We start from the raw sequence: 13131 nt of genomic DNA, 5'->3' as shown, positions 1-13131 counted from the left end.
AGTGGCTCTACCTTCATACCTTGGGTTTGCCACAGAATTAATTTTGGTGTGGAAGTGGGTAAACAAGCTGCAATGTGTTTAGAAAGGATTCTAAAGGATGGGAGGATGGGATTGAAGTAGCTAATCAAAAACTCCATACATTTTTGGGCTTCGTGAATATCCATATCTGCAGGTCTTCCAAGCAGTTGGTAAGTGTTCAAGATGTGGGAAGTATTTTCATTTAATTGTAGTTGCAGACATAAATATCTGCTTGACTGCAGCAGCTGCATGTGAAATAATCATAAAACTAAACCTGCCCATCTATACCAAAGGTTTCCTTTAGAGGAGGGAGTGGGTGAAGTACTTCAGTGTTCAGGTTTGTAACACTGACTTCACTGAAGCAAGTGTGCAATTCTCCCAGTGTTGGAAGCATTTCTCTTTACATCAGAAACTGCTGAGTTCTGATGAGGTGACTGAGGTGTCTTCTATATCCAAATACATGTCCCCATTGATAAATGAGCATTAGTAGTTGTCTTAGCTACCTACAGATTTGAAAAAAATATTTATGAAATTATGGATACTGTATGCATTTCCTTCTGCAAAGCAGTAGCGCTCATGACAACTGGAAAAAGAGCCCAAAACAACAGAATAGCCAATTGGTCATAATTTTGAAATATTTTGCACACATGTTTGTACCTCACCACAGAGCAGTGAGCTGTGATTGAGCTGTAGCCCACTTTATCCACAGTGAGTGCCTGCAGACGTGTGTTAAGAGTATTTCCATACTACAGAGACCTGGAACTCATCTCAAAGTCCTGAAAAAGGTGACAATTGTGTCTAACCCTGAAAGGACAGTTCTTATTTACTGGTGGCTCTTAAAATTGGTCCTTAGGTAGGTCCCAGTACCAGTCATAAGACCTGCAAAGTGGAGGCAAAACCATGCACATTTACTGTGTACAGTTAATGTCTCTGCTGCTCTGTTTTTCCCGACCCTTTAAATCATAAGTAGTTTGGCAACACTGGGTTCTAGAAAGCTGCTTTAAGTAACAGGGTAGGAATTGGCTCAGAACATTGTAACCAAGAAATTCTGGTCTCTAGGATACTTTGTTCCTGTTGAAGTCTTCAAGCCGTGATGTTCCAGCTTCATCATCAACAGAATTGCTTCATTTTCCATCTGTTCTGGTGAAAGGACAGTTATAAAGATACTGGACTTTCCTGACTTGCTGTGATACGTAGTGGTGGTTAATACTGCCCTGGGCAGGGTGGAAAACTACCTTCTCAGAGGATCCTGAAGTGGTGGTAGAAAGGGACAGCTTAATACGACAAGCAAAATAGTTGGGAATTTTATTCTCAGCTTTGGATGACTTAAATTTCTGACCTTTTTGAAGTTATCCAGATAATTGTTTTGAGAGATGATCATCTTCTAAATAACCATTTTGGATTATATGTGGACTTCTACACAGCAGTTGAAGAGAGGCATTATTTATGTGTAAAGTGTGTGATCAGAACTTATTTTCGAAAATCAGACAATGGAAAATAGAAAACTACTGTAAAAGGCAATTTTTATAACTAGGTTTGCCACATAAAGTTGAAGATCTATATTTAGTCCTACATTCCTCCAAAACATTGTGAATTCTGTTTTTACACTGGAAATACATTGTTATTTACAGTATTAAGAAATTTATTTCTTTGGGCAATAACCTTAAGTTCAGACCAAATTTATTAGGTGTTAGGATGCCAGCTGCCATAAGGAGGAAGTCCCTATGTGAAATATTTTTGGTGTAATAACTGTTCGTATAAAATACTTGCATTTTCAATAATTTTGCAAAGATGTAGTTAACAATCTGTTTTCCCTGTCTCTTGCTGAGTGCTAGAAACTATTTTATTTTGACAACAGTTTTGTACCTTAGAGTAACTTCTTTTCGTTCCTAAGATTTGGTTTCTATAGCAAGCCAGAAAAAAAAAAAAAGTAGTTTCACACTTGAGCTGCAGCAGGAAGATGTAATCACGGATGTGGGTTCCAGTACGCTGTTGTACAGGGGAGCAGCTCTGCCGGCAGAGCTCTCCACCATGAATCCAGAAGAACAGATTGTAACATGGCTTATTTCACTAGGAGTCTTAAATTCCCCTAAGAAAATAGTGGATGATCCGGAGGGGTTCCTGAAAACTTCTCTGAAAGATGGAACTGTGCTTTGCAAACTCATTAATCGGCTTCTTCCGGGATCTGCAGAAAAGGTAATGCTTTGTTGATGTGTTTTGCTATGCTGAGACAGAGCCCTGTTCAATGAAACCCTGCCCTGGGCATTCTGAGGCCTAGTAACTGGTGAGAGGAGCAAGGAGCTTCAGAGAGAGGTGTTTTACAATTAAGTTTCTAATTGAGAGCCAAGTATGATTGTATCTTTGGTTCTTTGATTTTGTTCCTACATCCAGGAAAAAACCCTGCAAGGTTGCAGTTGACTTACCCTTACCCATGTTCAGTCAGTGACAGGAAATACTTGGCCTACCAGAGATCAGAATATCTTGATTTTGAATAGAAGGATATGCAGTGTGTCAGTATGTGCATCAATATAATTAATTACAACTGTAAATATATTCACTCTTTCAGAACTCTTACTACAAAATGCTTTGTTAGTTGGGAAATGCACTGGAGAAGCAGATTGGAGCAGGAATAAGCAAATAACACTTGCATCTGTGCCATTTGGTCTGTCCGAAGACCAGCAAATCTGTTGGTACTATAGCCATGTGAATGCCTCCTGTTACAGTTCGACAAGGCGTGTATTCACAGTCCAGAAGTGTGATAAGAATCTGAAGGAGAAAAAAAAAAAAGGGAAGGAGTCCAATGAGAGATAGGAACTGGCAACAGAGAAGAGCTTTTAAAAAAGGAACTACACAACAGGTTCTCCACCCTATAAAAAAGGAGCCTTTCATTATGCAGAATTCAGTTTTGCTAGCTCCTTTTTCTTGTGGTGGTTCAGGGCAGCGTGTTGTTAAAGGTCATTAATCTCCCACTGTCACTTAGGGCACTGTCATATGCTGGCATTCAAAACAAGATGCCGACAGTTTCTGTGTGTGCATCACTTCCTCCAGTGGCTTTCTTCCTGCTTCAACAGCTTGCCTGCCACCCCCACCCGCCCCCTGAAGAAGCTTCCCTAATTCAGTATAAAAGGCACATGTCAATATTCATGCAGGCCTTCTCAAGTACAGGCAATGCAATGAGATCAGTGGATTTTCTTTCTTTAGTATTGCCTGGAGCCTAAAAATGAAGCTGATTGCATCAATAATATTCAAGAGTTCTTGAAAGGCTGCGCGCTTCTGAAAGTGGAGGTAAGTCAACTTAGATCCTTTCTTTTATTGTAACATGCCAGTTTGATCAGCCTTCTCAAAGGAAGCCAGATATCAGAGGGGAAAAGTTGGTATCAATTAATCATCTTTTGTATTAATAACATAAATCAGAGCATGGATGATTTAATACTCAGTCTGGGTAATTTGGAAGCAGTGTATTAACTCTGAGCTTACCAGATTCTCATCTTTTGAGACAAAACATGCAGCAATAACAGGAGATCTGTCTAAACAGACTTCAACCTGGACCTGTTCTTAATCCTCTTTTTTCATTATTAGAAGGAATTGCAGGTTTTAGCCCTGCTTTCATGGGAAGGTGAAGTATTCTTAATACTGCACTATTTTTTCATCCCCTGCAACTGTTGTTTAAGATTCTGCCAAACACATATTAAATTGTTCCTTACACAAAAAAAAATAATCCTTATGAAGTGAAAAGATACCTTTCTTGTGGCTGTTCCTGATCCTATCTCTTTAGATTCTTATGCTTAACCATAGCTCTTATTTGCAAAATCAGATTCTAAATGAATCACTTCAGAGTTCAATTAATTTTGCCATCAATTTTTTTACTAAGGACTTTTGTGTCACACTTAAATTCCTACAGTTAAAAAAAAACCAAAAAAACCCAAAAAAACAAAACTGCTATAACTATCTTGTTTGAAATATGCTCAAGATTATGAAAAAAAAATATTTCTGAAGACAAGTCTGCCAGAAGCAGGGACAGAATCCTTGGGCATTATACAAATATTCATGCACCACAGTGAGAAAAGTCCAACCCACAATAGCTCTGTTCCTGCATTTTTTTCCTTTGAAGGTCTAAACAAGAAAAGGGCCTTTCTTCTCTTTAGAGCTTTTTAGCTAAGCAGCATGAAAATGTGCTCATTCCAGAACTGTCTCCGTGGTCTTTTGTTGCCCAGTGATGCATTTCTTGGAGCCTGCTGCAGCAGCACAGTCTTGAGAGCATATATATAGAGATTAATAATCCCTGAAGGCCCATTGCATCAGAAATCAGTTGTTGCCGGTCTTCTGGTACTGACCATGTGATTTCCTTCATTTTTCTGAGTTTAGTTTTCTGTTTGCAAACTAATAATATAATGGTTGTTGTGGAAGGTATTTTTTACAATGGGAATCTTAAACAGCTAAAAGGTAGGACAGGGGAATAGTCCTCACCTGTTGTGCAGTGCCATCTCATGGCTTTGAAGCTTGTTCTGCAATATTGCTGTCACACTCCACAATTTTCAGATACTTGGAACAGCCAACATGGCGTGTCTCTCTCTAGGTGTTCCTCCTCTGATCTTCCATGTGCCTTTTCTTCCTTGGCTTTAATAATTTCAAGGTTTCTGGCTTTTTTTTTTTTTTTTTTCTTCTGATTTATAACCCACTTCATTATTGAAATATTCTGAACCTTCAATAGCTTCCCTTATGCTCATGTGTGCCTTTTGCTGTGAGAGGAGACTTCAAAAGCTGGATGAAAAATTGAACCTCTCTAGTTCGAGTTTAAATTTTGCAGTGAAATGATAACAATTTCTTCTTGGTTTTTTTTCTTTTCCAAAATATTGTTGTATTAGAGCACCAAGTGAAGACATGAATTTTGCTTCTTCCTAGCTCCTCTCTGTAGCCTCATGCAGAAGAAGGCTCAAGGTAGGACAGCTGAGGTGGTGGGCAAGACATGGCACAGGCAGAGTGCTTATGCTTCCTTCCGACTCTTCTCCCATGTTGCCAGCTTTTCTGAGTCCTCTCAGGCAAAGCCTCTGCCATCTGTTCCTTGTAAAAGCTGCTCTGTTTGGAACATCTTGACAAGGAGACTCTCTAAGCAGCATTCTGCCGGTGATCCTCCCTCAAGCCTGATCCCTAGTTTGCCTTGGAAAGGGCCATTGCCCTTTAGGAGGCGATTTACTGCATCACATTTACTCTGGAAGCTTGTCTGGAGCATCAGAACAGGCAGAGAACATTCTGCTTCCAAGATCTATCAGCATTTAAGTTGTAGTGATCAGGTATTGGGTAAAAGGAAGATGAGCACAGAATAGGGTTCTGTTCTGTCTCAGCAACCTAGCCTGAGGAAAGGGTAACATCACGAAAGGTCTGGGCTTAGTACATTTGAATTCTGTGACAGCCATCCTGCTTCTTATCCAAACCATGGATATGAAAATCAAACTCCAGTGGTTCTCTCAATTTCTGCCCTTCTCCAAATGCCACAGTGAACTCTTGCTCCTTAGATATGAAGAAGTACTCTATGGCTGGACCTGAGCCACTTCTGTCTTGAGACTGATGAGGATATGTTAAGGTCAAATATTCTGTTCCTGTTGCAGATGTGAACAAAGGAGGGTATCCTGAGGAGAATGAGAGTTCATTACTTACTTTCTGCATGCTGACTTGTACAAAAGGGCCTCATCCTGGGGAATCGCAGACATGACATTAGCATGCCATCCTGGCATCCCTTGGCTTCATTGTACTCTGCCTTCCATTTGCCTTTGTCATGGGTGTTTGTGCAGCTGCCATGGAATACACCACTCCACTGGACATTGCCAGCATGCAGGAGGGGTGGTCAGTGTGGAAGGTAGGGTTTCCAGCAGCTTTTGGGGGAAACTCGAGTCCCACCTCCCGCTGAACAGACACTGCTTGCCAGTCTTTCCCAGTAGGAGGGAATGCATAGAGGTTACTCTTTCAGAGCTACACATACACACTTCTCTCCTACCCTTTGTTGTCCTAGTAACTCAGGAAATGGAAGAAAGACACTGTGAGGCAAACAGCAACTTCTGTTGTTTTACAGGAGCAGTGAAACATTTGGACATAGGGATAGAAGGACACTGACCTTCCTGCTATGAGCTGGCTCCATTGAGATGAAGCCATTCTACAGGCTGGAGGTGTGAGCTGGAAGAATCCACCTCATGGCAGAGCATAAATAACAAATCTGTTCCTTAGCTTCAGCCCAGGACTGAAGCCTGAAATCTTTTGCTGTTTCATGTGTGTTAGTCCTAAAAGAGATGGCAAGCAGGGGAATCACTCCATCCTTCTAACCAGGCAAGTGTTGTAATGAGGTGAAATAATGAGACTGTGTCCAAAACTTTCCAACAGCTTTTCAGTGCTAGAATTTGATCCAGGATATAAGAATATCAGTCAACTCAGCTCTTCTGAGGCAAAGGACTAGGCAAAAGACATGGGCACTTCATTGGAGCTTAAGTGTCCTTAGAGGATTCTTTCATGATTTGGACTGAGGAGCAGTGCAGAAAACCTGAGTGTGCTTCATTTACACTGTGGCTTCAACATCTGAGCTGTCTATTTGACCCAAGAGCTGGTCCAGTGAGTGAGCACTGCTAAGGCAATGCCAGCTGGATGCAGGTGTGTTGAGGTGGAAAGTGGACAACAAAGGGTTCTGTCCTGATGGCCAGGTGGAGTCTAGTGTAGAAGAGACAGAGAAGAGATCATGACGAAAGAGAAAAATCATAAAAGGCTCCTGGCCTAGCTTGTGCTTGAGGACAAAAATGGGAACTTTGCTTTTGCTCTTGACACCAGTGTGCATATAATAACAGCTGATCAATACCCAAGCATCATCTGTAGTGAAGAAGCACAAGACCTTTGTTCGTCAGCCGCATTATATTGTTAATATGACTACAAAACTTCTGGCAAGGTCTGAATTTTGTAAACTAAGAACAGTATACGCAAGATAAATCAATAGCTGGATTAAACCTGGCTGTCCAGAACAATCATAGAGTATGCAGAGGGTAATTACCATCACAGGCAGCACAGAGGTTATTTGTGCATTTGGAGGTGCCTGCAACCTCCAACAAACTACCTGGATTGAAGGCGTGAGAGAGCAGGTGAGAAATCATCACCCTTTTAGCTTCCCATCCATGCTCTCCCAACACCTGCTCTACTTTGGCTTCACTCCAAAGTGACATTACCTCTCCTAGCTGGACAACGTCAGAAGCAAGAGCTCCTGCCCAGCACCAACCAGTACAAGCACTGGAGAATGGGTCTGTCTGCAGTTAAGAGTGGCCCAGTGTACCAGAGACCCCTGGCTCCAGGTGTGTGGACTGTTCCTGCATGGGCTTGGGACAGCTGGGCTTCACTCTGCGTATCAGTGCAGTGCTCCATTCCCTGTCCACACTGCAGCCTGCTGGTGTGCTGAAGTATCTGGTAATTTTCCTGTTCCCTGTAGGAGAATGTTCCCCAAACAGATGGGCACAGGCAGTAGAGGACACGTCTCACTGCCTCAAATGAACTGTGCCTCATCTATGGGCCCTTCTGTAGTGTTTCTCTTCACAGTGAGAACAGTAACCTTAATCCCTTTCCCTTTCTTTCCTCCTCCCCGCCTCCGGCCTTTCTCTTCTTCCCTTTCCCATCTCTTTGCTCTTTGCTATCCGCTTCCTTCTCTTCCGGGGGTCTCCCGGTGCCTCCGGCCCGCGGCCGGCGGAGGGAGCCGCGGCCGCACGGCCGCGCCGCGTCCCGCAGCGAGCGGCGGGGCGGAGCGGGGCGGCGGCACCGCCTGTCACTTCCCCTTCCCTTCTCTTCCCTTCTCCGCGCCGCGATCCGGCTCCGGGTCAGAGCCGCAGCGGCCGCTCCGCAGCACCGCCCGCGCTGCCGCCATGCCCCGGGGCTGCGCGCCCGCCCGCCCGCCGCCGTGAGTACCGACCGCCGCCGTGGGTCCCCGCGGCTGTCCCAGCCCTCGGCACGGGTGTCTCCGGGCAGCTCCCGCGGGTGTCCCCGCTGAAGGGGGGGACGGCACCGCGGCACCCGAGCAGAGCACCCGGAGACGGAGCGGTGGCTGCGCTCCGTGTGCTCCGCGGGGGCAGCGGCGCATCCGCCGCCCGCCCGTCTCGCCGATGCTGGCGGAGCTCCGGCCGCCCCGCCGCTCCCAGGGGGAGCAGCCGGGTCAGGGAGCGCCCGAAGCGTCGCATCGCTGGGGAACGGGCGGCTCTTGCCCCCGTGTTCGGGTTTGGAGGGGTCGCGGCCGCGCCGGGCTTCGGGCTTGGCACCCGGCTGGGGGTTGTCCAACTGTGAACAGCTCGGACTGGGAACACAACCCGGCTTTCCCTAACTTTTCTATGCTTCCCGTCGCGGGACTGGGATTTTGGGTGCTGATAACTTGCTAGCCGCACCCGCGCCGCAATTGAGTCCCCTATTCTCGTCTTTCCCGAAGAGCCGGGTGCTCTTCTGGTCGCGAAGCGCCGGCTTCTGCTCGTCCCCTCGCTCCCTGTGGCGGAGGCTGGCGGTGCGGCAGTGCAGAGCTTCTCTTGCCCCGTGCGATGCTTGACGGAAATAGCCTGAGTGTTTTACCGAGGGGAGCTGCAGTCTGTGATTCTGGAAGTTAGAATAGCGTTTTAATGGAGATCCTCAGATGACAGGTGTAGATTTAAATGCGGTTTTAGTTACATACACCTGATCTTCCATGTGTTAGAAGTGAAAAAGCCTTTTCTGCCTCTGTTTATCTTCTAGCTGCAGCTTGTCTTTTAGCTATAAATGGAGTTATCAATGGATTGTGCTGGAAAAAGTAAATTTTAGCTCATAAATGAGGACTTTTCTGTATGAGGATTTTATTCTGGAAACGAGCTGCAGAGTATATTTACATTACAGTAGCTGACCCCACATAGCCATTGTTCCACAGTAGCTGTGCCAGAAAATTTCCCCCTGAAGAAGTTCTAAATGTTATTACTTGCTTTTGTGCTAGAATTTTTTTGCATATCTTTCTTCCTCCCATTTTCTTCTGGACTTTGTCAGCCTGATGACTCTGAGCTTATAGCATTATTTTATGCATTGAAGGATTTGTGATGTATTTTGCTACTTTGCTCCTTAGGAAAAAAAAGGTGTTAAATCAAGGCAGAACTTTATTTTTCTGGAATTACTGAAGTGGAAGAAAAAGGATATGGATGAGAAAATGACACACCAGAGAGATGCATGCAAACAACCCAGCTTGTCTGTTTACTTTCCTCTTGTGCAACTGTAAGGTTCCATGCTCCAGCAGCTGCCACTGGGGTGAGCGCACGCCCAGCCTCTCTGTTACCATCTCCCTTTCCACGGAGATGGGAATGTCACTGCTTAGGGCTGAAGGCTATGCTTGCATGGCACTGCCTGTAGCTGCAGGGCAGGAAAACTGGTTCCATGCACCAGCTGGCAGAGGGGATGGGACTTGCATGGTCCAAAGGAGCAAACCCAAGTGAGTGCAGATGATAGATCAGCTCAGAAACAGCCCAAGGTAGGTGCGTATGTCCCTGGAATGTGCAGAGCAGTAGATGAGATCGGAGCTGTGGAGCTACAGGTTTAAATATTTGTAATGACAGCAAACTGTCTCCATGCTAAGCATGGATTAAATTTCTCTAGGGTAAAACATGTCTCACAGTATTGAGTTGCTGAGTCAATCTGAAAACATATTCTCAACAAAGAGCAGCCTTTGTACTGTCCGTGTTGGACTTTGGTGCTGTTCTGGTGTGTCTGTTAAAAGGAGGAGATGCTGCAAGCATCCAGGACTGTGAGAGAGGACAGTCCCCTTCCTATTTGAAATATGCCAAGCGTACTTAAGGAGCTAGCTCTGTGTGGAAAGCAAGAAAGGGCTGTTTTAAAGGGCACTACTAGCCTAAAGGTAATTAAGACTTGTGTCCTTATTTAGCAGGATACCCTCTTTAGTGTGTTGGAAGTGTTTGTAATTAGATGGTGTCTGCCAGGAGAGCTTTAAAATCATCTTTCTTGTTCATTGGAGTTGTGTATCTGTGGTCTCAATCATGCATTTGGGGATTAGCAGATGGTGCCATGATGGTACCAACGAGAAGGACTTTTTGTAACTCTTATCTTTGCTTTATTAATGGTAGGATTTGTACAGTCTGTATGAAATTTAGAGCATTTTTCAGGTGTTAGAGAGGGTTGAAGTGTTTTGGAAACTCAAACTGCCCCCTCACCACATGTACAAGGTTCAGGTTATTAGTCATGGAAAAGAAGCCCTTGCTAACCATGTATTTCTGTTTCAGCATTAAGGAGTAGCAACACCAAATTCTTTAGGGTGAAATTTTTGTATATAAGATAACTGGGTTTGCCTTCCTATAAAAAAGTGTAAATATACTATATATTGCAATAGCAGAAAATTCCATGTGTGTTAATTCTCCTGCAGAAAATATATGTGTGTTGATACATAGAACTGCATGTACAGCCTCAATCTCTTCAGCTTTCGATAACAAAAATAGCAACAAAGTCTTTCTTTCCCTCAAGGCCAGCAATAACCTTCTCGGTGATTTTCAGAGGAGTGTCTACTCTGCAGACAGCACTGATTCCTTCCCTGTTCCCAGCCTTATACTCCAAATGCTTCTGGGTTCCCCTGCCCTTCCCATGCTGCCTGCCAGCGGTACCCCAGGAATTCTCTGGGGAAATGGGACTTGTCAGCCCTGAATGATCACCCTTTCCCTGCAGGGACATAGTGACTACCTAATCCTCACTGTCACCCTCCAGCACCATGGGCGGCTCCAGCAGACAGTGTGAGATGTTTTGAGCTCGACTGACTGATTTCATCTTTCACAGGTGTTTGATCCACATGATCTGTACACTGGAGATCAGTTCTCCAAGGTCCTGAGCACATTAACAGCTGTAAATAAGGCTACTGAAGGTAAGAAAAAAGGGGTTCTTCTGTTGTCCTTTGAAACTATTTCTTGTGTGTATGCAGGGCTGGTTTTTAATTTTGGCTAATTCTTACTTTATGGTGGTTTCTGGAGGTTTGTCAAATTGTGCTGCTAGCACTGATGGCTTATGGTGGGATTGACATTTCAGGCTTCTGCCAACTCTGGGTTAAAATGTGATGTTTCAGAGTTGCTGTGTGAACTCTGCAGAGCTCAATTATCACTTTACACTGAGGGACCTCTGCTCAGTTTTGAGCATTAAGGGGCCTCAAAGTAGGTCAGCATAAGGGATCCTCAATGTAAATGAACATGCACCTCCCAAAATGCAAATCATGCAAATCAGATTTTAAAGAGTGTGTTTTAAAGCTGAAGAGAAAAACAGCTTCATCTGTATAATACCTTTCCTGAATGTCAAAATAAATGTTGTTGCTAGCTGCTCAGTCAATTGTATTGATGTTTTTCTCTCTCTCCTCTCCCTGGCTCCATGGAGTAGCCTCCTGGATCTGGGAAGCAAGTTGATGGCTTGTCCTGTATCCTTGGGAGTAGGAGTAGGCTGTTGAAGCAAAACAAATCACCTTATCCTGATTCCATCCCAGATACGTAGCTGTTCCCTACAGATTACTTTAAAATAATATTCAGTAGCATAGTCTGTGAAAGGAGAAGTTCAGCGGTGGAGGGTGGGGGGATGATGGTACAGTGGTGCTCTGGGGAGGGGTGAGGGGAACAGAGTCTTTTTTCTGAGATGATGAGGAGCAGGTCTGCCTGGTGCTGGGAAGAGTTCCCAGCCTCTTGTCAAACAGGTGGGTTAGGATAGACTCCTGCACACCCACCAAAGTCCAGCACCAGGAGTAGAGTTCCATTTCCTGCTTACAGGTTACATTTGAGATGGTTTAAAGGAGGAAATTTCAAAATGAAAAGTCATTACTTTCCTCTCATGGGAAGGCTTTTCTTTTGGCTTACTGCATTATGTCTATACGTTATATAAACTGGTGTATTAATTACCGTGCATATATTGTACATCAACATATATCATAATATGTATAATAATAATACATAATGTATAACAATAATAGTATATATTTGTAAACCCCCTCCCACCCCCTATGATTTGTACATACACGTGTGTCTGTGTCTGTGTGTCTGTGTATAATGCTGTTCTGAAGAAACTCAGGTTCTGAGGATGATATTCTGCAGCCAGGACTCAGCTCTGCTGACAGCTCACTCTGTAGAAGTTTGGGAATGGGAATTCTGCCCCAGCACCTCCTCAATTACCAACAGCACCTGCTGACCCTGTGTAGAAGCTCTTGCAGTTCATTGTAATGGGGGATATAAAATGTAGGTTAACTTGACTGGGAGCAACCTCTGCAAATGCTGCTGTTATGATTGATATTTGCTTCATTAATGTGAAAGCAAAAGGAGAGAGAAACTCTCTTGCCTCTGTCCTTGCCTGTTGCTGAACTGGAGGGGTGTGATGGGGTCTGTGCTGACAGGGTGGCAAGGTTGCAATGCCATTTTCACATCCATCCCCTTGTTTTACAGCCCCAGCTGCATACTTCCAGCCACCCATGTGCCAGCTCAGCCCGGGACAGGGCTTTGCTGGGGAATAGTTCCTGTCATATGTTACTGATGGGGCTATAGAGAAGCTGGGATCCTCTTGGTTTCACGGCAAACATCTGTTTGAACATATGCTTTCAGTGTTTAAATGTTAAAAAGCACAATGCCTGTGATATAATTAGCTGCTCAGGCAGAGAGCACCCTTGGGAAAAGTACAGGATAAAATAAATATGTGCTTCAAACATTTACTTTTTGGTGGCTTAGCCAAATTCCTGAGGAGCAGGAGCCTGTGTCCTACAAACTGCCACTGCAGATGGTCCAGTTTGTTTTGCCAGAGGCCACAGGCAGAACGGAGCATCAGGGTAAGCCTGGTACCAGCTGCTGCAGTTGCTGCTGTCGCCAAGGCTCTGACATGCCTGCACATCCCAACACCTGCAGCACTGCTGCATCCCAACACCCTGGTTGGAGACAGAGAGAAGTAGGTGTCAGCTAAGAAAAGGTTGTGGGAATGTATTTCTGAGCATTCATTTGAAGTCCAAATCCTTGTGTCTTCATGGATCTTTCTATGTAAATAACTGGAGGCATCATTTGTAGTGGATACACTTATAGTTCAGCAGCTGTCCATCAAAACACAACAATACAGATGCTTGATGCTTTTTGTCTG

At 44.5% G+C, this 13131-nt stretch overlaps 1 protein-coding gene across 6 annotated transcripts in view; it reads left to right on the top strand.

Annotated features, from left to right (window-relative positions):
• The first annotated feature begins 1991 nt into the window (after positions 1-1991).
• ARHGEF6 (Rac/Cdc42 guanine nucleotide exchange factor 6) overlaps positions 1992-13131 on the top strand; it is a 36800-nt gene continuing 25660 nt past the window's right edge. For 2 of the 6 annotated variants that reach the window (XM_068204520.1, XM_068204519.1), the window contains exons 1-4: positions 1992-2214; positions 3220-3303; positions 4921-4956; positions 10819-10903. In XM_068204520.1, the coding sequence (XP_068060621.1) occupies positions 2050-2214; positions 3220-3303; positions 4921-4956; positions 10819-10903 (370 nt within the window). In that variant the 5' untranslated portion in view covers positions 1992-2049. Of the gene's footprint in view, positions 2215-3094; positions 3304-4920; positions 4957-7785; positions 7937-10818; positions 10904-13131 lie in introns of those variants that run through there. The other 4 variants (XM_068204521.1, XM_068204522.1, XM_068204523.1 and 1 more) reach the window with 4 other exon arrangements.

Source organism: Anomalospiza imberbis, chromosome 14 (assembly GCF_031753505.1).
Source record: "Anomalospiza imberbis isolate Cuckoo-Finch-1a 21T00152 chromosome 14, ASM3175350v1, whole genome shotgun sequence".
Taxonomy (NCBI): Eukaryota; Metazoa; Chordata; class Aves; order Passeriformes; family Viduidae; genus Anomalospiza; species Anomalospiza imberbis.
The sequence above is the reverse complement of the archived record's forward strand: the minus strand, read 5'-3'. Positions and strand labels throughout refer to the sequence as shown.